Source organism: Phodopus roborovskii, unplaced genomic scaffold, assembly GCF_943737965.1.
Source record: "Phodopus roborovskii unplaced genomic scaffold, PHOROB, whole genome shotgun sequence".
Classification (NCBI taxonomy): Eukaryota; Metazoa; Chordata; class Mammalia; order Rodentia; family Cricetidae; genus Phodopus; species Phodopus roborovskii.
Genome location: NW_026126541.1, coordinates 18132130 through 18156538, shown reverse-complemented (window position 1 = coordinate 18156538; position 24409 = coordinate 18132130). Strand labels below are relative to the sequence as shown.

At 48.5% G+C, this 24409-nt stretch overlaps 1 protein-coding gene across 1 annotated transcript in view; it reads left to right on the top strand.

Annotated features, from left to right (window-relative positions):
• Ubtd1 (ubiquitin domain containing 1) overlaps positions 1-24409 on the top strand; it is a 55722-nt gene that overhangs the window by 29018 nt on the left and 2295 nt on the right. Inside the window, exon 2 of the mRNA XM_051199936.1 lies at positions 24071-24298. Within this exon, the coding sequence (XP_051055893.1) occupies positions 24071-24298 (228 nt within the window). The remainder of the gene's footprint in view (positions 1-24070; positions 24299-24409) is intronic.

Below are 24409 nucleotides of genomic sequence, written 5' to 3'. Positions count from 1 at the left end.
GTAATTTGACAGACCCTGGTGTGATGGGATTTTGTTTACAGATTTGCCAGTGATGGTGCTGGAGAGATGGCTTAGTGGTTAGGGTGCTGGCGGCTCCTGTGGAGGATCTGGTTTGATTCCTGGCATCCACATGGTGGCTCACAACCATCTGTAGCTCCAGTTTGACGTCCACAGGCACCAGGCATTCACATGGGGCACAGACACACATGCAGGCAGAATACTCACACATAAAAATAGAGAAAAAAGCCTTCAGTGATGCTGGCCTGGAGTGCAGTGGGGGTGGAGCCTAGGACTAGATGGGGCTTAGACAGGGGAGACTTGTGTCACTGGGGTCTAGGTAGTTGGCTAGCTTAGCAGATAGTTTGAAGGCAGAAGGTCAGCCAAATGGGATGCCATTATGTAGAAAGGTGAGACAGTTGGGAGACATATCATGCGAGCTGACTGGGTTGGAGAAGGCAACTCCAGACCCAGGCGTCCTCAACTTTACTTTGGAGCAGCCAGCGGTGAGGCTGTCTCCCACAGGGAGCGCTAGCTTGTTTGTTACTTAATACCATCCTCCTCTCTTGGAAAGGCCTGTCCATCTTTGCTCCTGCCTCCTTGAGCAGTCCATTTCCTTGCTTCTGGAGGTATTTTGGGCCCTCTTGAGGCCCATCTTTGTACATCTTTGAGGTCTTCACAGGCGCATGTGGTTCCTGGCCCACAGTCAGAGCTCACGGAGGGAGGGGTGTTGGCATTTATACTTGGTCAGTGTAGCACAGAGGGCCCTGCCATGACTTTGTGACTGGCTCCTGCCTTGGTGCTTCCCTGGGTCACCAAGGCGACAAAATGCTCACTTGCAAGCAAACAGCATTGCTGATCAGGGCTGCCAGCCTTAGCCGTTCCTGGCCTCCAGCTGAGCTGAAACCAGAAGGGTGCCTTTCCCACCAGCCCTGAGCTATGCACACGGAGCTCCTGCTGCCTGGTGCTCTCAGCCCCTCCCCCTCCTCCTCTACTTTTCCACCACACTCTTGAGCTTGCCTGGCATCTATGGCAGGAAGAAGGTTGGGGACATGTGGTCCCCTAGTGCACAGACACCAGCTGCAACCTGTCTGCAGAGGCGCCTTCTTCTCCGGGCCTGACCTTCTCCTGAAGGCCTCGTTTTCTCATGGGTTTGACAGAGGGAGGCTGCCTCTCTTCTAAGCCACCCCCACAGGGAAGGGCATAGTGAGGCTGCTCTGGCCAGTGTGGGACTGGTGGGGACTCCTGAGGGAATGAGGCCTGACATGTCTGCCCCGCCCTGCATAGCCCCACCCCATCCCCAAATTGACTCAGCTCTTGCTTGACATAGATCTTAAGCCCTTGTCAGACTAGTCTCAGGTGATATGGGTCATGACCAACAGCCCCAGGCCAGCCAGGCTCTACAGCCATGAAACCTTAAGGCAGGAGCAGCTTTGACTCCTCTGGCCACCCAGTTGTCAGCCTACCTTCTCCTGAGAGTTCGGGAACTTTCTGCCTTTGTCAGATCCTCTCTGTTGTTCCCCTCTCCATTCTCCTCACTGCCAGGACAATCAATCAGCAAGTCTTTCCTTAAAAAGTAGAAGGCAGCCACCGGCAAACCAAGGGGGGCTGTGGCAGCCTTGTCAGGACAGAGGTTTTCTGTTGAGCTCACACACAGTTACTAGTTTTCTTGGGAAGCACAGAACCCTGGCAGGACCACTAAGTGACACTGACAGTTACTCCAGTGCTGACTTCTGCCAAGTAGAGATGGCTTCAAACTCACAGTCACTGCCCGTTTCCCTGCGGTAATTTCTCCATGTCAGTGCCTTAATACCTAGGTTAGCCAAGCTAGGACCACCCCCACTTTAAGGAAGACTCAACCGTAGGCAATTAGGTGTTGTGGAATATTTGTACATTGTGTGAAGATACATTTCTGTGATTGGTTTAATAAAGAGCTAAAAGCAGGGCAGTGGTGATGAACGCCTTTAATCCCAGCACTCAGTAGGCAGGGGCAGGCAGATCTCTGTGAGTTCAAGGCCAGCCTGGTCTACAAAGCTACAAAGAGAAACCCTGATTAAGGGGAAAAAAAGAAGAAGAAAGAAAAAGAGCTGAATGGCCAATAGCTAGGAGGTATAGTGGGGCCTCCAGGCAGAGGGGAAGGAAGTAGAAGAATCTAGACACATCAGACACCAACAACACATAGGGGAGTAGCACATACAGAGTGAAAGAGAGGTAAAAAGTCCTGAGGGGGAAACGTACATTAATATAAATGGGTTAATTTAAGTTACAAGAGGGAGTGGGACATAGCCAGTTAGGACTAGAGCTGGTCAAGAGGGGCACAGACACTGAAAACAATAAACCAGGGGAATCCAGTGAGGGCCATAGCTAGAGTTAAGTCTGGAAATGACCCTGATTGCCTTCCACAGGCATGAGTTCGGATACTTATGGAGTCCTCATTTATCCATGAAGAACGATATAAGTAGGAGGACTGTGGGATGTGGGCAGGTCACCCATTAGACCATCCAAGGTGCAGGTCAACTCATCAGATGCCCAGCTGGTCCTGCTGGTTTTGTTAGCTATCCCATATGACTGAAGGCCTTGGCTTCTCCCATACCTGCCACTTGAAACACTTCCATCAAAATCAAGGTCACAAGGTCCTGTCTCCTCCAGGAAGTCTTACCAGACATACCCCATTCCCTCCTTTGTTTCTCCACAGCCCGAGTCTCCCACCTACTGCTTGTCTGATGTTCTAGTCATCCATCCATCCACCCACCCACCCACCCACCCAAGGGATACCAGAAACTCATTCTGGGCCAGGGACCTAACAGCTATGAGAGACCCGGGTCCTGCCCTAGCCGTGCTGTCTTCCAGTAGTCCAGTAGGGGAGATGGGACCAAGGTGTCAGTAGCTGAGGTGGGGACTAGGGAGCCCACTTTGTCAGGTTCCTCTCTGAGGAAGCAGTCCTTAAGTCTTGGATAGTCTTAAGTTAATTAAAATATCAACCCTTAAGCCCAGAGGGTGCCCAGGGATCAGGTGTTGAAATGAGTCTGGGCTGTGACCCTTTTGTCTGGGCCTGCACACCCTAGCACCCATTAGTCACCCCCCACCCCACCACCATGCTTCCTGACTCCACGCCCCAGTTGTCATTTGAGCACAGAGAATTGGGTTATCTTGCCGGTGGGGTAGCAGGGTCCTGTGAACTAGAGTATGGCTCAGCATGGCGCTCAAAGCTGACCCTATCAGCATCAGATACAGGACAGCTGCAGAGCAGGCACTGCCCACTCACGTGCTTCTGAGGAGCTCCTGGGATTGGTCTTTTACATAGGGTCTTCCATCAGACACTTTCCCTCTCTGTTACCATCTTTACCCCTAAGGGAAACTGAGGCCCAGAGCTTGCTCTTCTAGCAGCAGCAGAGGCCAAAGTAGGGCAATCCACTATGCTGTAAGGAGAGTGAATGAGTGTAAAATGCAGCACAGGATGAGGTTTGCTCCCACCCAGGCCCTCCCTGCCAGAGTGCTTGTCACACAGGGTCTGGTCTAGAGGCTTTAGGGATGAGCAGCCCTAGGTTCCAGCCACTGCTTCATCAGATGTGGAGGAGGCAGTAGGTCAGGGTGTGTTTCCTGGAGACTGGCTGAATGCCTCCACTCTCGCACCTACCTATTTGGTTGCTTGTTTCAGTTTTTAATTTACATATTTATTTATTGTATGTTTGTATATTTGAAAAATGTGCCAGAGTACACATTCCAAGGATTTCCCAATTATTCAGATATTCTCGTAACAAGTGGGAGCATAGTGTGTTATGAAACATTGTGTATCATTTGTTTGTGTGATTCAGTCTCAGCTGAGACAAGGAGATAGCTTCTCTGGTCAGAGACTTACTCTCATCTGGGCGTCTACTGTGCCTGGCCTCACCAGAATGCCAGTGAGCGTTTCATGAATGGCTGTGAGCGAGCTGAGCAGTTTCCACTTTAAATGCTTTCAGGCTAGGGCTGGGGCTGCAAAGTCCAAGGACTAGGGAGACCCTCCTTGGTCTTTCTTAGAGGGAGTGGCAAAGAATCTCTCTCTCTCTCCCTCTGTCTGTCTGTCTCTCCTGTGTGTGTGTGTGTGTCTGTCTGTCTGTCTGTCTGTCTATAATACATACATTGCAGCACCGATGGCTGCCTTGTAGCTTGGACAAGGGCTGTGTTTTGGAGGGCCAGGAGTCCTCACAGGCTTTCCATTGAATGGATTGGAGCTGAGTGGTAAGCTAGAAGCAGCTCTGTGAGCTGTAGTGCAGAGGGGCCTGATGCCAAGCAGATCTGCCCCAGATCTACCAGGCAATCTCCTGCTCTCTGAGATGTCCCAGTTCACACAGAGCTGAGTTAAATGATGCCCAGGTGAGTGGTGGTGGCACATACCTTTAATCCCAGCACTGGGGAGGCAGAGGCAGGAGGATCTCTGGGAGTTCAAGGCCAGCCTGGCTGGTCTACAGAGTGAGTTCCAGGACAGGCTCCATAGCTACCGAGAAACCCTGTCTTAACAAAGCAAAAAAATAAAAATGATGCCTAGGTGGAAGGCTTTCCTACTCCACCTGTGTCTCCCATTGAGAAGCCAGGGTAGGTCTTGCCAGTAAGAGCTGAGGGCATATGTCTTCTGGAGCCTGCAGTGTTCATGGAGATATCCGGAGGAATGGGTGTGTATTCACTCTATCCCAGTTATCCCAAATCACTCCGATTTGCCTGTCTTAGAGAACAGGGTCTGTGAAAGCCTTCTAAGCCTTCTCTGTGGTGGGGAAGGGGACTGATGGTGGTGGTGGTGGGTATGGGTAGGGATAAGAGTTTACTGTTTCTTAGAAACAAAAGTTCAGTCTGAGATTTGCTTATACCAGGCCTCGCCTGCCAACACCATCAGCCCATTCTGTAGGGAAAGTAGATGGAGGCTAGGGCAGTGGGGTGGGGATGGAGACCTTCCCATGGTTCATTTTGGAGCCCCTACTTTGTGGCGTGGCTGGAGGCCTGGGATGTGCTTTACGGGAAGCATCTGGAGATCTGGGTCCTGTTCTCCTTCTGTGAAAGCGTAGAAGGCTCTGCTGGCTGAGGCTCCAGCTTTTGACATTGTTTCTGATTGCTTTGACATGCAGTCTTGCTATGTAGCCCAGGCTGGCCTGAAATTCAAGCTCCCCTGCACCAGCCTCACAAGTGCTTGGGTTATAGGACTGTACCACCACACTGTCTTGTCACTCCCAGTTTACAGATGTGGAGGTCCAGAGGTTTGGCAGTCCTGGGTCACACCTGTAAAGGTGGCATCAAGAGGTAAAATTAGGTCCTCTGATCCCAAAGCTTCCTCTTGATGTTCCAAACCCTTTAGATTTCCCACCTTCCCAGCCCAGCTAGTTACGTCCTGAACCAGCCAGCCCCTGGAGCCCGTGGCTCTTGGGGGCCCTAGCAGAGCTAGGTGCTCTTGCCAGAACAGCCACGCGGGCCTAGCAGCTAGTGGCCAGATGTGTCCAGGAAGAGCCATGGGGTTAGAAGGATGCACTCTATTTGTGCACAGTTCCAGTCGGGAGCCCCCTGGACCGCCCACCCAGTTCTGGCAAGTGAGCTGCCTGCCTGTGAGTCACACAGACACTGATGAGTCAGGCTTTTCTCTTCGTTCTGGAGCAGCTGGGGAGGAGTGGGGTTTTCTTAGGAAACAGATCCCTCTCTTTGCTCTTCTACTCATTCCCCTTGTCTTAGAGCTGACTGTTTTCTATGCACACAACCACAACTTGGCCCTGGAAGAAGAGTCCTTTATGTCCCCACAGGAGAAGATATCTGAGTTCTGGTCACACTGGTCGGAACTCGGGCCTCAGGCTGAGTGGAATCAAATAGAGGGAGAGGTGACAGGGCCTGCCATCCTTATTAGTAAGGCACTCAGGGAGCCAGTCCAAGGCTGTCTGCCTCCCAAGCCACACACCTCTGCAAAGAGCTGACTGCCCTCTGGACATGCATGTAGGTTCCCCCAAGCACAGGGTCTCCCCTGAGCTGTCCCTTACTGCTGTTTAGTCAGCGTGACTGTGCAGATGGTCAGCCTCAACCAGACACAGGGTTCTCCCAGAGCGCCCCTTGCAAGGCCATCACAGAGGCCTGATTAAACAGAGAAAGCAGCCAGCTTGGCCGGGTAGCAAATTCCTGATCAGTGCTGCTTGGCATGACTGTGTATTGGAACCATCTGGAGAGTGTCTAAACCCCTGTGGTATTGGGATTGAGGAGCAGACTCCAGAGCAATTAAGTCAGAGCTGACCCCTCAAGGAGGGAGGGTGCATTTATCTGGTGGGCCATGCGGCATCAGTTCTCAAGGGCCTGTCCTCCGGTAGTTGACAGTCACATTTACTAGGACAGCATCACCCAGAGCTGGTTTGGGGCTTCAGGCCTGGATTATGGTGGTTGGAGGCTACAAGTCTGGACCCTTAGTGCTAAGGAAGGAAAGCAGCAGGGACAGGGTCTGCCAGGGCTGGTGAGTCAGGCTGTAGAGGAGGAAGGGGAAGGGATGAGTCAGGCACAGCTGCCTGCAAGGCCCAAACTTGGATTTGGAGCATAAATGTACTCCATGAGTTCTCTGTCAATCTGCAAACTAAATGTTGTGCGCCACAAGCTGTGCCGCCTGAGGAAATGGGTGATGATCCTTGAGAAGATGGGGCGCCAGATCTCAGAAATGTTGGACATGGCTGTGCATACTTTGAACAGCCCACAGAAACTCTAGGTAAATAAAAGAGTGGTGTTCAGGTGTGGAAAATGTGCCTGGAGGATCATGCAGGGTGTCATGATGGAAGGGACTTAGACTTCTGATTCCAGGTTCACTCTACTAAGAATGCCAACCAGAAAGAACTCCTTACTGGCTTCTGGGAAAAGCATAGATTAAATTAACGGAGGGCTTGAGAGAAACTGGAGCCTCACCAGGGAAAGCCATAATCTTTTTAGCTCTGATCATAGTAGATGGGGCTTGTTTGTTTTTAGTTTTGTATAGTTCAGGCTGGTCTTGAACTCATTGTGTAGCCAAGGATGATCCTGAGCTCTTGATCTTTCTGCCTTCCTGTTGTGATTACAGACGTGTGCCACATGCCGAGCTTGACCTCAGGAGTTCTAAACATACTTGGTGTGGTATTTGCTGTGGGGCAAGATCTAATTACACAGGAGCCAGTGATACTTGGTGCTATGCCTCACCTGGGCTGCTCAGTCTTCTCACTTAACCTAACTAGACCAAAGCCTAAGGGCTTTTCCTGGTTGAGATTTTTTTTTTTTTTTTCCAGACACCAGGCTCTATCCTGGTATCGTTCTCCTTGGGCATTTCCTTTCTTCCAATTAGGGCTGGGTAAGTTGTATGTGTCTAGGAGTTATCTGACTCAACACCAATGGGAGAAGTAGCGGGAAGTAGGGATTGTCAATGTGGAGAATAGTGAAGTGCGGAGCTCCACTACAGAGATGGAGGAGAGTGGCAGGTTCAGATAGTAGTGTTATGACAGAAACAGAGGGATGGCTCAGCAGTCAGGAATACTGGAGGACCCAAGCTTGGTCCTTGGTACCCACTTCAGGGGGCTCACAACAGCCTGTAACTCCAGCTCCAGGGGACCGCTATGAACCCACACCCCCCACACAAATAAAAATAAATCTTTAAAAAAAGCAATTAGAAAAACAACCACAGTAACAGTAACCATTGCTTCCACTAGAGCAAACGTGTGCGGTTTGTGTGTGTGTGCACACATTAAGGGAGCAAGAGCCTGCAGATCCCAGTGTCAAGGAACCTCCCGTGGGGTTTAGGATTGTATATACACATACATACATCTAGCTTCATGCAGTCTTCCAACCCCCTTCAAAACATGAGCAGATGTCGTCCAGTGCCTTACTGAGGCATGCAGATAGTAGGTAGCAGATCTCATACTCAAGCCCTTGGCCTGACTTACCATTTTGAACTCCGCAGTGGCACAGACGCATCTTTTGCGCTGTTCTGTTGCTTGCCTTCTGCATGGTGCTAGATGAATACCTTGAGCTGCTCAGCACTTCATCATCAAATAGGCGTTGGTGACTTTGCCCAGCTGCAGGCTAATAGAGGAGTTTGGGCATGTGTACAGTAGGTGCTGTGGTGTGCCTGTGGTCTGTGTTTGAGAGAACAAGGTTTTGAGTGGTGGCGGGCCCTGTGAGGAATCTGTCTTACAAGTGGCTTGATGTCTTCTTCCATGTTTGGCCCCCTTTTCCTTTCCTGAATGCATACTCACTTGTGTTTTGGCTTTTCTGCTATGCCCGTCGCAAGCACACGGCCTCCTGATTTTTACCCCTACTTTTCTCCTGCCCTTTGTGGAAAAGAACAACAGTTTTCAAGGTTTTGAAAACAACTTCATGAAAACGAAGGTAGCCTTAACTACATTGTGCTAATGCACAGTATTGACTTAGCTTGACTATTAAGAGGCCATTACTGGTACCCTGCATGGTTTGTACTTTCAGAACTGTGAGCCAAAATAGGCATCTTTCTTCCTCGGTCACCTACACTCTTTTCTTCTGGACAGTAAGCCAGGCCAAGCTGTGCTGTTCAGTAAGTTAGGTGTATTTAATGTGTTTTCTCTTATGCTGTTTTCAGCTTACAGGAAGCTTGTCAAAATGATTTCAGTGGGGGAATGAGTATCTGAACTCTCAGGTCTGAGTATCTATGTTCCAGTCCCACCACATAACCCAGTGAGGAACAACTAGAATTAGTGTTTGCTTTCTACCTCCATCCACAGTGGAAGGAGGTTTCCTCATGGTCTGGCGATTTTCCCAAGCAGGGTTGTTATATGAGATGGAGAGACTGGTCTCCACTTCTGAGCCCCAAGCCAACTGTACTTAGTTGGGGTCTAGCTGGTTCCTGCGCCTGTGTCTCTTGAAGCCTGCAAAGGACCTGGGCACCCCAGGCGTGCCCTGGGATCCAGGATCCAGAGGCTCGGGTGAGCCTCTGGCTCCTGTCTTCTTGCTCATTTTCTGTCTTACTTGCAGCCTTTCCCACCATAACCCCTGTGTTCAGCTCCAGATATTTCCCTATTCCATTAGAACTTAGCCTGCTCTGATGGTGGAATAGCTTGACAGAAGGAATTTATGCCACACACACTTGGAAAACAGAAACCTCTTAGCCCCGGTTTCATCAGTAAAAAGTGCTAAGGCTGTATGACGTTAAGGTGTCACTCCCAGCTTCAAGACTCTGCCCTCCCTTCAGCGCTGTGTGTTAATGGAAGGGCATGTCTGATACCAGGTAATACCGAGTCCGGAGTGGCAGTGTCCTGGCTGGTACTCACTGGGTTTTTCCCCTTGGTGGCAGTGGAGACACCTGGGCCGCCAATGTGGAAACAGTGGAGAGAGCTCTTCCCTCCCTCTCTTTCCTCTTTCCCCCTCTACAGTCCCAAGGTAGCAAAGGGAGCTGGCCAGATACAGGAGACCTTTCTAGCAACCCCCAAGGAGCTCCTGACTTATTTATTAGCCGCTGTCTCCCTCTTCTCCCCTAGGGAAAATGCTGACCCTGTGCTGTGAGCCCTGCACAGGAGTGCAGGCAGCATCCATCAAGCCGTTCTTTGTCCCCGTTAAACTTGACCTCATTTAACCCCTGTGTTCTCCTGCACTTGGGAGTAAAGAGAGGAGTGCTCAACTTTTTCAGTATCACAGCAACTTCACCAAGAAGATGCTGGCCTCTGACTGCATTGTAGTAATGCACAGTATTGGCTTGGCTTGATTATTAGTCTTCCATTTCAGTGCTAGGCCGAGTGGTTACACTTAGCCTTTACCGCAACCCCATGACATGGCCTTTCTACACATGGGAACATCGAGGCACAGGGTGGTGAGGTCATCTGCTGGCATTCACACAGGTGCTCACTAGCCAGAGAGAGCCCCACTGCCCATCTCTGAAGGCCCTGGGGAGTAACCAGACAGCAGAGAAAGGTGTCTCCTTACTCAGTCATCCGTGGCCGGGAAATCCATGTTCAGGGCCAGACCCCAGTTGCACAAGGTGAAGACAAGGAAGGAGCAGCTGGGATTTCAAAAGTTCACATGGCCTTAAGTGTGGGAACGTTGTCAACACATGCTGTTTAACTGCATTTGTGCCCCCTTCCCTCCAGACTAGCTTCAGCTAAGGAGCTCTTGGCCATATGGCATGTTAGACCATGTTAGAGCCCCTCCTGGGATGTGGGGGCTCTGTTTGTACCCAAGCTCACATGAACCGTTTTTTTCTTCAGGAAGTGGGTCAGGGTGCTTAGTGCCCGCTCTGGGTACTACCTGCCCCTGCTTGACTTCACAGGGCCATGCTGGGGGCTCAGGCCAGAGGGCGGGTAACAGCCTCTTCCCCAGTATGCTCAGGGTGGCCTGCCTGCAAATATGTACATTGCTTCAGAGCAGTGAAAGCACAGGCTGTCTTTGCTCGTGTGAGCCCCCTTGTCCTTTTCCATAGCTGCCCCTGAGACTTCTGGGTAAGGCTGTTTCCCTTGGCCACACTTGGAGCTAGCTCCCTTAACCGCAGAGGTTCCGGCCCTCGCTGGGTTTGGTTTCTGGCATCCAGTGCTTGTCCTTCTGCAGTCACCTCACTGAGCACTCTGTAACTGGCTTTGGCCCCCTCAGGCTCTCCTCTGTTCCCCTCCCTGCCTTCTTACCCACACACAGTCCTGTAGTCGTTCGTGTGTGTGTGTGTGTGTGTGTGTGTGTGTGTGTGTGTGTGCGCGTGTGCGTGTGCGAGCGTGCATGTCCATTGCAGGGCTTTCTTCCTAGTGATTCCGCCGGTCCCATCCTGTCTGCTCACTTCATTTGCACCAGATGCTGAGCTGCCCCTGGGATCAGGAAGATAAACTGCAGGGGCTCTTAGCTTCAGGCCACTGACTAAGATGGTGGCAGAGATGTGCAGTGCTCCATGCCTGATGCCATGCTAGAGCAGACATGGAGTCCCAGAGGACATGACCCTTCCTGACTTGATCCTTCTGCCCCTGCCCAGGACCACTTGAGACCTCTGTATCTGGAGGAGATACAGTTTAGGATGTCACTTAGCAACCATCTCTACCCTTTCCCCTCCCTAAGCCCTGGAGGTGGACCCCAGGGAATGGGAAGGCAAGGCCCACAGCCTGCTGGGAGCCCCAGATGAGTACAGCTGGGCCAGCATGTCCCTCTCTCTTCTTTTCTAACAAAGGTTACTCTGGGGGTCATCTCAGGCTGTGTCTGGCTATAAATACTATGTTTCCTGGGGATTACCTAGGCTCTTCTAGCTACACCTTCTTAGGCTGGACTGATCCTTCCGGGGCCAGTGGTTCTCTCTGACCGCTTATCTCCTTAGCCTGGTGGGTCACTGCAGACTTGTGCGTTCAGCTGTGACTGCTGGGGACAGTGGGAAGAGCAAAGGGAGATTCAAGAATTTGTCCTAGGCTAATGGCCCTTGCATCTCAAACTGCTGACACCATGACTGATTTTTGCTTTCTTCTGTGTGGAGCGTCATCTCTTTTAGCTAGCACAAGCCCAGGCTTGTCCATAATCAGTACTTCAGGGCAGGACACTTTTGGCCCCATCTCTGGAACCAGGCCTGGGGTGGAGCTTGGTAACTGAGCATGGAAATAGCTAAGGGATTTCTGTAGGCATAAATAGGGCCAGCTCATTGCTTGGGAGGATTGCCTTGGGAAGTCTCTGCTCCCTTTTGTTGGTCTCCAGCTCAGTATCACATCTCAGAGGCTCTGTTACTCTAGTCCCTGAACCACAGGCAGAATCTCCTGGGGTCTGAAATCAAGACTCAGAGGGAAGGCAGGTGTGATGGCACAGGCCCGTAATCCCAGCACTCAAGAAGCTTAAGCAGAAAGAGATGAGTTGTAGGGCAGCCTGGCTAAACAGCAAGACTCTGTGTGTGTGTGTCTGTCTGTCTGTGTGTGTGTGTGTCTGTGTTTATGTGTGTGTATGTCTCTCTCTGTGTATGTGTATCTCTATGTCTGTGTATCTGTGTCTGTGTTTGTCTCTCTCTCTCTTTGTGTATGTGTATCTATATGTCTCTGTGTGTGTGTATGTGTATCTGTGTCTGTGTTTATGTGTGTGTGTGTCTGTGTCTGTGTGTGTGTCTGTGTGTGTGTGTCTGTGTGTGTATCTGTGTCTGTGTGTGTATCTGTGTCTGTGTGTGTCTGTGTGTGTGTCTGTGTGTGTGTGTGTCTGTGTCTGTGTGTGTGTCTGTGTGTGTATCTGTCTGTGTGTGTATCTGTGTCTGTGTGTGTCTGTGTGTGTATCTGTGTCTGTGTGTGTGTGTCTGTGTGTGTATGTATCTGTGTCTGTGTGTGTGTATCTGTGTCTGTGTGTGTGTGCATCTGTGTCTGTGTGTGTCTGTGTGTGTGTGTCTGTGTGTGTGTGTGTGTGTCCCCGTCCCTGCTCTGTCAGTTCATTCTCAGTTGAGCAGATGTCTCTGAGAATCTGCATTGTGCTTGACACCCTCAAGGCAATGGGCTATTGAGAGCAAAGCCAGGAAGTCTGTGCTGTGCCTTTCTGTGTTTCTGAGAACTCCTGTTATGTGTAGTCATTTTGACTTAAGCAGTCTGAGTCAGCTGTTGGGAGTGAGCACACACACACACACACACACACACACACACACACACACACACACGCACGCACACGCGCACAGCACCGCCACCACCAGGCAAGTTGGAAAGGACCTATAGTGTTCTTTTCCCTGCTTTCCTCTCACTGCCCTCCCTCGGGTGGTAGTGCCAGACACTGCTCATTATCCAGGCCAAGCCACAGCAGCCACCATCATTATCCTCTCCCAACCCAGACACTGTGCCCTCTTGCTCCCTCCGTCCCTCCCCAAGTCAGCTTGGCAGCCATTTCATGTGTTGAGCATTTTCACTGTTTTGTGTTTACAACTAGGGTTTTATTTGGAGGGGGGTTGGTTTTTGAAACAGGGTTTGATATAGGCTAGGTTGGCTTTGAACTCCACATGCAGCAGAGAATGACCTTGAACTCTAGCTCATCCTGTCTCCACCTCCCAAGTCTCAGATTGGTTTCCCACACTGGGGCTCAAATACAGGGCGTTGTACATGCTTGCTAGATAAGCAGTTTGCTACTGAGCTATACCCTCATGCCTGTCCTCTGAAATCCACACATGCACTGTGACCCATGCCCACACACATACCTATACGTGTGCATGTGCCATGTGTGTACACACACACACACTGGTCTCAGGAATCAGACTCATGTCATGACCAGTGGAACCTTCTGAGCTTTGTCAGCCTGTGGCTGTACTCTTAACCAGCACCCCAGAAGCTCCAGAGCAGGGGCTATGTGATCACTCTCTGAGGCTTGGCCATTCCAGTCCCTCAGACTTGCTGCCCAATCTCAGGTGTCTTTTGCTCTTACCTGCCCATTTCCACCATGGGAACCCAGGGTTCTGCAGATCTTCACCTTCCCCCTCCTATGGGGATGTGCCTTAACTACTACATTGTTGTGTTTGGAGTCTTTTGTGGGCTGCATCCAGAGCAGAGAGCATTTCCTTTACCCCATCTTTGCCTGGAGAAGTGGATGCCTAAGTAGCTGCCAGTGGATGCTTTTGCTGTTGAACCCAGCAGAGCCCGCCCTGGCCCTGAACAAAGCTGCTGGTGCCTGCCAGGCCTGAAACCCTAGAGCTGTGGCTCTCAGCTTCCTGGCTCACCGCTATCCTCAGCCCCACTCACTGGTTTCCTGAGTTCTTCCAGCTTTCCTTTGGCTGCTCCCCAAAACACCATGTGTCCTCTGTGCTTATTAACAACTTTCATGGTAATCTTACTACAAAAGCAATTAATTCTCATTGTAGAAAACTTGGAGAACATAAGCAAAAAAAAAAAAAAAAAAAAAAATCACTGGTAACTGCCATTCAGTTAGTCACTGTTCACATTTCAGTATCTTAATACTTATATAATTATGACTACTTTCAATAGCCAAAGCTGGAGCATAGAGCCCTTGCTATTCTAGAAGCTTCCCTCCTTGTTACAAAGTGGCTACCATTGATGGCCTGACACATTTTATTCCCTCTTTTCCTGGTCATATGAATTCCGTTTGTCCCAGCCCTCCCTGCTAAAACCATGCTGTGTTAAATAGCTTTGTCTTAGTGCTCCTTTCTTAGAATAAATTCCTAGAAAGCCAAAAGTCAAGCCAGAGGGATGTACTTTGTAGTTCTTTTGATATCCTATCAATAAAGTGGGCTTATGGATTTATAACAATTTATGTGGCATATGAGTTTTCATATCCTTTTGAGACAAAATCTCATGTGGCCCAGCCTGGCCCCACACTCACTCTGTAGCCTCTGACCTTCCTGCCTGCCTCCACTCTATGAGTCCTGGGAATACAGGCCTGTGCCCATTTATGTGACACCGGTCAAAGCAGCGCTTTATGTATGCCGAGCAAGCACTCTGCCGACCGATCTGCAATGTCAGCTATTTTTTATTTTATTATTTTTTACTTTTCTTTTGAGGAAAGGGCCTCATGCTGTAGCCCTAAGTAGCCTTGCATTTGATATAAAACAGACTGGCCTCAAACTCCTGGCAATCCTTCTGCCTCAGAAACCTGAGTAGTATTGTTACAGGCAGCTATCCAGTTTGATATTAGTGTGTGTATGTGTGTGTGTGTTTGTGTTTGTGTGCACTCAAGAGTATGTGTGTTGGTATACACACGCATAAGTGCCAGAGCACGCTAATAGAAGTCGCAGGATCAGGCCGTGGCCCTCCCCTTCTGCTTTGAAGCAGACTCTGTGGTCTGCTGCTACCCACGGGGGAGGGATGGGAGTCTTCTTCTCACTGTAGATGAAGCACATGGGTTCCCAGGCCCTGCACTACTTGACCTGCCAGAACATGGGTTCTGGGAGTTTGAGCTGAGTTGCTTACATTCATGTGACAGGTGCTTTACTCACCAAGTCATTTTTCCCCAGCCCGTTTTTTGTTGCTTTGTTTGATTCAGCTGCCTACAAAATATCTTGAAAGTAAAATTTAAAAGCCATCATCAAAGCCAGGTGTGGTGACACATGACTTTAACCCCAGCAGAGGCATATGAGGCCAGCCTGGTCTAAAGAGCTAGTTCCAGAATAGCAAGGGCTATACAGAGAAGCCCTGTTTTGAAAAAAAAATAAATCCATCATTAATTAACTTCCATGCTTAGATGAAAAGCTTCCTTTCTGTTTTGGATTTTTCCGATCGTGCACACTGGTATGTAAGGCTCAGACATCCAGGCATGTGTCCTGTGTGTGTTCACATTTGTGTCTGGAGAGCTGATATTTTTACTCTGTTTGACCACTGATGTGAAGGCACCAAGCCGGCCCAGAGATGCTGCTACTGCCCTCTGCTGCCGCAAAGGAAAACAACACTGAAGCCACCTCCTGGGGTCCTGCTTCTGTGTGTTAACTCTGTCTGTCCTTTGCTCTGCCCAGTTCTGCTACTGTTTCATGTCAAGGGGACCCTCCGTGGATGAGGGACGCTTGTAAGGCCTTGTGTCCTGGGTCACTGTGGATGCTGTGGATACTTGGAGAGGTTAATGTGTAGTGTCAATCCCTGGGTGAGAGATATGAATGACTAGAAAGTAGCTGCTGTCTGAGTGGAGGAGAAATAACCCTGGAGCTCTAAGAGGTTTATGAGCAAAGCAGCATCCCCTAAGAGGCTGTGAACAAACACAGCTTCCAAGGTGATATAGAAGCACTCAGATTATAGACACCATACTGCCATGCCTTGTGCTTACGTGGGTTCTAGAGATTTGAACTTGGGTCCTCACAGTTTTACAGCAAACCACCACAGAGATGTTATTGTGAAGTACAGTCCATTACACAGAGACTACCCAGGAGAGAGGCATGTGTGCATAATTATGGTTCCGAGTTCCTTGGTTCAGGGTCACAACTCAGTAACCTCAGTGTTGGGCTCAGCTGAGATAATGTTGAAAATGTTCCAGAGCTCACCTGTCTTGCCTGTAGGAAATCTATGCTTAGTGAACATAAGGACACATTCCTGTAATTGTGCATGAGGAGGTTAGAACAAGACGGTTAGGGTTAGGAGTTCAGGGCCAGATTCTCATCTACACTGCAGATTCAAGACCACCCCAGACTGCCTGAGACCCTGTCTTTTTTGGGGGCGGGGGCATCTAGACAGGTTTCTCTGTATAGCCCTGGCTGTCGTGGAATTTGCTTTGTAGACCAGGCCTGCCTGCCTCTGCATCCCAGCTCCCAAGTGCTGGGACAAAAGGTGTGCCACTATACCCGGCGAGACCCAGTCTTATGGCAAAGGCAGAAAGGACAAAAGACAGTGCTGACACTCAGTTGTATCTGTTTTTTCTCAGTCCCCAGCAGGTTAGGAGTGGCCCTTGCACCAAACCTGACCTCTGCCCAAGCTAGAAGCAGCAGCAGACAGAGAGACCAGAAAGAAATGACATTTAGCAATAGAGGAGGCAGGAAAACCACAGAAAGGCTCAAGAAGCTAGAACATTGAGCAGAGGGCAGAAGCGCATGCTCCAGGATCCCCAAGGCCATCCCTGCTACTAGCAGTGTCTCCTGATGAATCACCACCCATCACCTCTGATCACGGAGTAATCACCAAGACCAAAGAAACAGGAGCAAAGGGTGCAGGAGCCACAGGGGCGCTACCTCCCTGCTCAGAGCTGAAACAGCTTCAAACCAAGGTTCATCCCAGAAATGCGCCACAACGTGCTCCTGTTTCCTTGGCGCCTCCTTTCTTCCCATTGATCTTGTTTCGATTTTCATGGTTGGTAGAGGATGTAGGGACTATTTTGTTTTTCTAAATGGAAAACCGGTAACCCGAACACAATTACCAAGTAGCCTGTCTTCTACCCGGTGCCCCGACAGCAAAGCTCTTTCTTACTGTAATCAAGGTGTTAAGTGCACCTGAGTCCATTTCTGGGCTCAGTTTTTCATTCTATTGGCCTGGTCTGTCCTGTTGTAATGACTGCAGAATTATACCACGCCTCAATAATGGCAGTGCAGGCTGTCCCACTGTATTCTCGTGCAAAAGCAGCTTGTTCTTCTACACAAATATTCCTTTCCTTTGTCCCCCTTTCTTGTTTTATTTATTTATTTATTTATTTGTGGATTTTCGAGACAGTGTTTCTCTGTGGCTTTGGAGGTTCTTTTAGACCAGGCTGGTCTTGAACTCACAGAAACCTTCCTGCCTCGGCCTCCCAAGTGCTGGGATTAAAGTCATGTGCCGCCACCACTCGGCCCTTTCTTGTTTTATGGGTGTGGATGTATATGTGCATGCCCATTCTCAGAGGCCAGCAAAGGAGAATGCAGGGCGTTTGCCTATCTCCCTCCACCTTTCCCACTTAGGACAGGGCTGTCATTGATCTCAAGAACTAAGCTCCTGTCTCTGTGCCCTGCTGTACCAAACTTACGGCACTTTCTCATGCACCTGTCTTTTTACATGAACTCAGGTCTTCATGCCCGCAGAGTGAGCGCCCCTACCCACAGAGCCTTTCTCCAGACATTCTATAAAAATTTTAGAATTAGCTTTCCATTTCCTTGGAGAAAACTCCCAGTTTAGAAGTTTATTGAGAGTCAGGAGTGGTGGCACATGCCTTTAATCACAACACTCTGAGGCTGAGGCAGGTGGACCTCTGAATTCCAGGCCAGCTTGGTCTACAAAGTGGATTCTAGGACAGCCAGGGCTACCCAGAGAAACTCTGTCTTTAAAAACAAGACAACAGCAACAAAACTTTATTGGAAGTCTGGAGAAATGACTATGTTGCTAAAACATACTGCTTTCTCGGAGGATCTGAGTTGGGTTCCCAGTATCCACATCTGGTAGCTCATGGCTGCCTGAAACTTCAGCTCCAGGGGATCTAACACCTTCTCCTGAGCTCTTCATAAGCACCTGCACTCACATGTATTTACAGAGACATAAGCATAGCCACACAATTCAATATAAATCTTTTTAAGAGGAAACTTCATGGCAGTCCTTATGAACCAAGCTGCCATGAAGTTGTCAGAAAATTGCTATTTTCCTTCAGAAACTGGCAGGAACTTAATTAAGTGGGCTTTCCCCATACTTTGGGCTGCCCCACTTCTGTGATGCCCCCTCCCCGCCTTGCTGCTGCCTGCCCGCTGCCATGTGGGGGCCCTCCATGCTGGTGACTCAGACAGCATGGTTTCTTTCCTCCCCCGTCCATTCTCCTCCTCCAGGCAGCTGCTGAGATTTCCAGCTTGCCTGATCTAGGGTAATTCCCTTGTCATCACTAATAAAACTGTCCTCAAGCTTAAAAAACAACTTTACTAGGACTGAACTAAATGTATGGATCAGGTTAGGAAACAGACAACCAGATGATGTGTGTGCAGAGGCCAGTGCGGGGTGGCATCTGTCACCCTTCACCTTGCTTTAAAACAGGATTTCAGTGACAAGGAGCTCACTGGGCTACACTAGCTGGCTTCTAGGTCTGACATTTACACGGGACTGAGAATCTAAACTCAGGTCATGCTTGCATGGAAAGACCTTTACCCACTGAGCCATTCCCCAACTCCTGGATAATTTCCTTAATGCTTGCCTCCTCCACCAGTTCTGATGTAAAACATCCTTGCGGCCTTTTTATTTTTGTTGTTGTTGTTTGTTGTTGTTGTTGTTTTTTTTAAGAAGTCCTAGGTGGCTCTTAATAAAGTCTATGAGGTCTTTATAATCCCCTTTCGTTGGCTGTTTTAAAGACTTACTTCTTAACTTTGCTATTTGATAACCTGCTGTAAATCCCAGTCTAAAGTACTGGTAAGCCTGATTCTTCTGCTGCCCGCTGGCTCTGACTCATACCAATTTATTTATTGCATCTTGTGACCTTCATTTTTGTGGACTTTTTGTTTGTTAGTATGTTTGTTTTTTTGAGACATGGTTTCACCGAGAACCTAGGTTGACTTGTGATCTTCCTACCTCCACCTTTTGAGGGGGTCTTATTGGTAGCTCTGACTGTCCTGGAACTCACTGTAACTCACAGACTGGCCTTAAACTCAAAGATCTGCCAGCCTCTTCCTCCCAGGTGCTGGGTGCCACTACATCGGCCTCCTGTTGAGTATTTTCAAGGTCTGGTTTGAAGTTGTTTTCTTCCAGAGAGGATTTGTGTTTCTCAGGAACACTTTCTATTGCATGTTGGCCACAGTTTTCTGCTCACACACAAGGAACTGTGTGTTTCAGAGTGCAAGCCACAGATTTAGTAAAACCTCTCACTCTAGCCTCGGGCAGGCCATTTAATCCCTCTGCATCTGCCCTGTCATCTGTGAAATCACATCCTGGTACCTACTGCCTAAGGCCGCAAGACTGGAATGGGATAGTGTACATAAATAAGAAGCATCAGTGGTGGTCAGTGAGTGGCATGCTCTTTTGCACTGAATAGCTGTCCCTGCCAAAGGGAGCAAACCAGTGCACCCTTGGCCACGGCTAATAGCATGACCCTATGAGAGCACAGCCTTGAGCTTGCTATGTAGGTGAGGATGGCCTTTAACTTGCTGTGTAGTTAAGGTGAATTTTAGTCCTTCACTTAGCTCCTGTGAGTTCTCAGCTCTCAGCTTTGAGATAGCAGAGCATCCAGATGCCTTTGAGAGACAGAAGCCTTTGCCCTCAGTCTTGACCAAAGTCTGGAGTTGTCTTAGAGATCATTTGGAACCAGATAACAAGAAAAATTACAGTTAATAGAAATAACTTTCTTCAGATGCTGTAGGAACTGGTTGGCTATTATTTAATTACTGAATCATGGATGCACTTCAAAAATAGAACAATTATCTGTACGTACAAGGGCCTGGGCTCAATTCTAGCACTACAAAAAAGAAGAGAAAACTTGTCACTATGTGGTACAGTAATAAGTTATTAATAACGTTATGTGTATGAGTGTTTGCTTACATGTAAGTCTGTGCATGCGTTCATGCCTGGTACCTGTGGAGGCCAGAAGAGGGCATTAGTTTTCCTAAGCCTCCAGTTACAGACAGTTGTGTGCTGACCTGTGGGAGCTGGGAAGCAGTCATCTGGAAATGCAGCTAGTGCTCTTTGTTACACCTTGTTCATTGTGCTCCACAGGGGAGATGGGAGATGACACTTACGGGCCTTTAATAAATCACCACAGCCACCTTGGAGGAGGTGGTGTGGTACACACACTGGGATGACATCATAACGTGCTTCCAGATCATAGTGTTCAGTGTCATCTGAAGTAACTGCCTGCTGCCTCTGCTGCCCTCTGAACCAGTGTATGGTCGCCAGATAGGGACCAGAGAGCTCCCAGTTCCAAACCCGCAGAGTGGGAGTCTCGCCTTCTGTGTAATTGCCAAACGTCTAAAGCTTAATGTGCTGTGCTGTGTAAATATTTTATGGATTTAACACTGGTAACTGTCATATTTTGATGCCAACAAAATTTTAGGGATAAAATGGTACCTTGCCAACATCAAGTGACTTTAGCTGCAAGAAATGTGTGAGAAGTTCTGTATGTGAGGAGGAAAGAGAAAATAAAAGTTGATCTGAAAGTAAAACAAATCAATCAATCAATCAATCAATCACCACAGAAGGAGGTCACTGATAGACCCAGGCTGCAGGACCAGGACTCAAGAGCCTTGTTTCTCCTGACATCCCCAAGCAGTGGCAGAAGCAGGTTTATAAGCACAAAAACCACAACTACCTGTCACGGTTCAAATTTTCCATCAGTCAGGATTCGGAGAATAGGGACTTTCCTTGTGTGTTCCATCGTTGTCAACAGATACAGAATGTAAGCTTTCCAGTCCAGCCAATCAGATTCATTTGTTCTCTCTGTTGTTAGGAACAGCCATGGTGTTTTAGAGGACTAGGAACATAACTGACAATTTCTATTGTCTGAGGGGGAGGCTGGTCAGCCATCGGAAGGTTCCCAGCTCCCCTAAGGCTTGGGAAACTGAGCTTTGTTTCTCTCTAGAGGTAAAATGGAGTCTGAAGCCAAAGTGGCTGTACTTAGGACAAGACGCTTTGCCTGCCCCTTCACTCTTAACGTGGAGCCATCTCTCCAACCTCAAATTGTTCATGATTTTTAATCTTGTGGAAAGTTGACAATAATATAAAATGAAGTAAAAGTAAAACTGAAATTGCATATTGGCATGAAAATATCTTAACTCCTTTCTGGGAAAAGGAATGTAAAGAAGTGTATTTAATAGCATGACTCTAGTTCATAGTACAGAAGGATGCCCTCCTGTACTCAGGAGAAACAAATAAGTAAAGAGACTTTCTGTTTGTTTTTGAGGGTGGAAAAAATAGCTCAAATTTGCTATGTAGGCAAGATGACCTTGAGCCCTGATCCTCCTGCCCTAACGTCTAAATGTTGGTATTATAGGTGAACACAATCCTGCCTGACTTGTTAGCAATCATTCTTTTTTTGTTTTGTTTTTGTTTTGCTTTGGGGTGTGTGTGTGTGTGTGTGTGTGTGTGTGTGTGTGTGAGTGTGTGTATGTGTGTGTGTGTGTGTGTGTTTGGGTTTTTGAGATAAGGTTTCTCCATATAGCAATCATTCTTTTTTTGTTTTGTTTTTGTTTTGCTTTGGGTGTGTGTGTGTGTGTGTGTGTGTGTGTGTGTGTGTGTTTGGGTTTTTGAGATAAGGTTTCTCCATATAGCCCTGGCTGTCCTGGAACTCATTCTTTAGCCCAGGCTGTCTTTGAACTCAGAGCTCAGTCTGTCTCTGCCTCCCAAGTGCTGGGATGAAGGTAATGTATTACCACTGTCCTGACATTCATTCCTTTTGAATGATGGGATTCTCTGTAATTTCCTCCCAGTGACAGTATAGTACAGTGGTAAAAGGCTGGGCTTGGATTCAAAGTCATGCATTTAGTCTCTGTTTGGCTTTTGACAAGTGACAAACTTTTGGTTTTCCCATCTGTTGGATTGTTTTGAGCTGTTGCTCTGTGGCAGAGTGCTTGCCTAACATGCAGGAAGCTATTTTTTAAAGGGGGGCAGGGGGAGGAGGGATCGATCGATCTAGAGTCCCAAGAACTTAGCTGTATTCTGGTATACTTGTCTGCAAATGGTTGGTGTTACTGGGTTTATCCTTGGTTTACAGTTTTATTTATAGCAAAAAGGCAAAGGAGACCAATGGCAGCCTGTTGGGTTCTGCTTTTTGGACTTTTAAGGATTGTTTTGGCTATTTATAAGGTAGGTAGCATATTCATGGGCATAGGATGACCTTTTTTCCCTCCAAATCATGGGGGCTGGATCTTCTAGTAAGGTAATTCTTACCATAGTCCTCTTCAAAAGCTTAAAAGTGGGGGCCATAATCACAATTCAGGGTTTTATAAAGAAGCTGGGCTGCTTTGAGGATGCAGACCTGTCATTAGTGTGCACGTGTGTGAATGGGAAAAGTCCACCAGCACCATAGTTTCTGATATAGTGGGAAGAGCCTAACTGCAGCTTCAAGGATGTTCAACCACAAAGGGCATCCTGGCCATTAGGACATAGCTACCAGCATACAGTTGTGCTTCCCTTGTTAACCCACCCAGTCTTGCTGTCTTATTTTGTTATTTTTACATATATGTATTGTTTCCAATTTCTTTCATGATAAACATAAACTTTTTTTTAAAATGTGCATTGGTGTTTTGCCATGGGTGTTGGGTCCCTTGGAACTGGAATTACAGACAGTTGTGAACTGCCATGTGGGTGCTGGGACTTGAACCCAAGACCTCTGGAAGAGTAGTCAATGCTCTTAACCACTGAGCTATCTCTCCAACCACCATATACTTCTTTGTAATCAAAGGGCAAGATAAAAATGTCCAATGACAACCCACTCTCCATGGAGGTATACCATGCTCAGCCTAGATGTAGTGGGCAGGCCTTGGTCCTGCCTCAAAGTAATATGCCAGACTTCATTGACTCCCCATGGGGCAGCCTTACCCTCTCTGAGGAGTAGATGCAGGATGGAGTAGGGGAAGATGTGGGGAGCAGGAGGAGGGGAGGGGTGGGAATTGGCATTGATAATGTAAAATGAGAAAAAGTTGTTTTAAAATAAAAAAGTAATTTAAAAATGTTCATTAATGCCAGGCAGTGGTGATGCACACCTTTAATCCCAGCACTTACGAGGCAGAGGCAGGCAGATCTCTGTGAGTTCGAGGCCAGTCTGGTCTACAGAGCTAGTTCCAGGATAGCCAGAGCTGCTATATAGAGAAACTGTGTCTCAAAACAAAGCAAAACAAAACAAATTACATTGTGAAGGTCAGAGAGATGCTCAGTGGTTAAGAGTGCTGCTGCTCTTGCAGAGGACCCCGGTTCACAACCATTTGTAAGTCCAGTTCTAGGGGCTCAGATGCCTTCTTCTGATGTGTTTGTGCACACGCGTGTGCATGAGCACCAACAGCCACACCAAATGGAAATAGAGGACAGTTTGTAAGAGTTGGTTCTCTCTTCCCACTATGTGGGGCCCAGGAAACACACTCAGGTCATGGGCTTAGCAGCAAGTGCCTTTACTCTCCTAGCCCTCATTAGCCCAAGATCTTTTGATTTTAGAAGATGCAGAAGTGACCAACAATCAGTAGAAACCACACCTCAGCTTTTGGGCTTGATCTTTTCTTGTGCTAGCAACGTCCAGTCTATATGTCCCCATACTGGGTGGCAGCTGTCCCCACCACTGTGGAAGCATCTGACACTCAGACTCTAGACTGTGTCGCCAAGCTGTGATGGTCTGTAGATTATAGACTGTGTGTGTGTGTTTGCCTCAGAATATTTTCAGTTTATGATGGATTTAGAGGTACGTTGTAAAATGAGGTACAGTACATCTGTATAGAACACGCTTAGCACAGAGGCTGGAGAGACGGCTCAGTGGTTAAGAGTACGGCTGCTCTAACAGAGGACCCAGATTCAGTCCCAGTGCCCACGTGGCAACTCACAGCCATCCATAACTCCAATCTCTACTGGTTTCCTTGGGCATCAGGAATGCACACGGTACGCACATATAAAAATAATAAATAAGAGACAAGAACATGCTTGGCTGAAAGGTTTATTTTGTATCCCTAACTTGGGTTTCCAGACTCATCCTTGCTATTAAGAGAGTGTCCTAGTGCCCTGGATATGTAGGAAGCAGTGCAGTAAAGTGCCTGATAGGCTGGGTCAGAGGGAGGGCAAATTACAGCTTAAGTGGCTTCAGAGATGCTCAGCCTCTGCATCTTCCTGCCCAGGACGAAATGAGCCCTTGAAGAAGGAGCGACTCAAGTGGAAGAGTGACTACCCCATGACAGATGGGCAGTTGCGGAGCAAGCGAGATGAGTTCTGGGACACAGCACCTGCCTTTGAGGGTCGCAAGGAGATCTGGGATGCTCTCAAGGCTGCTGCTTATGCTGCTGAAGCTAACGACCATGAGCTGGCTCAAGCCATCCTGGATGGAGCTAGCATCACCTTGCCTCATGGTAAGCAGGCAGGGCCCAGACTCTATCCTTGCAGGGGCTGGGGGTACCAGGGGTCAGTAGCACAGAGGTGGAGGAAAGCCACCATGTGTCAGTAGTTTTTGTTTAGCTGGT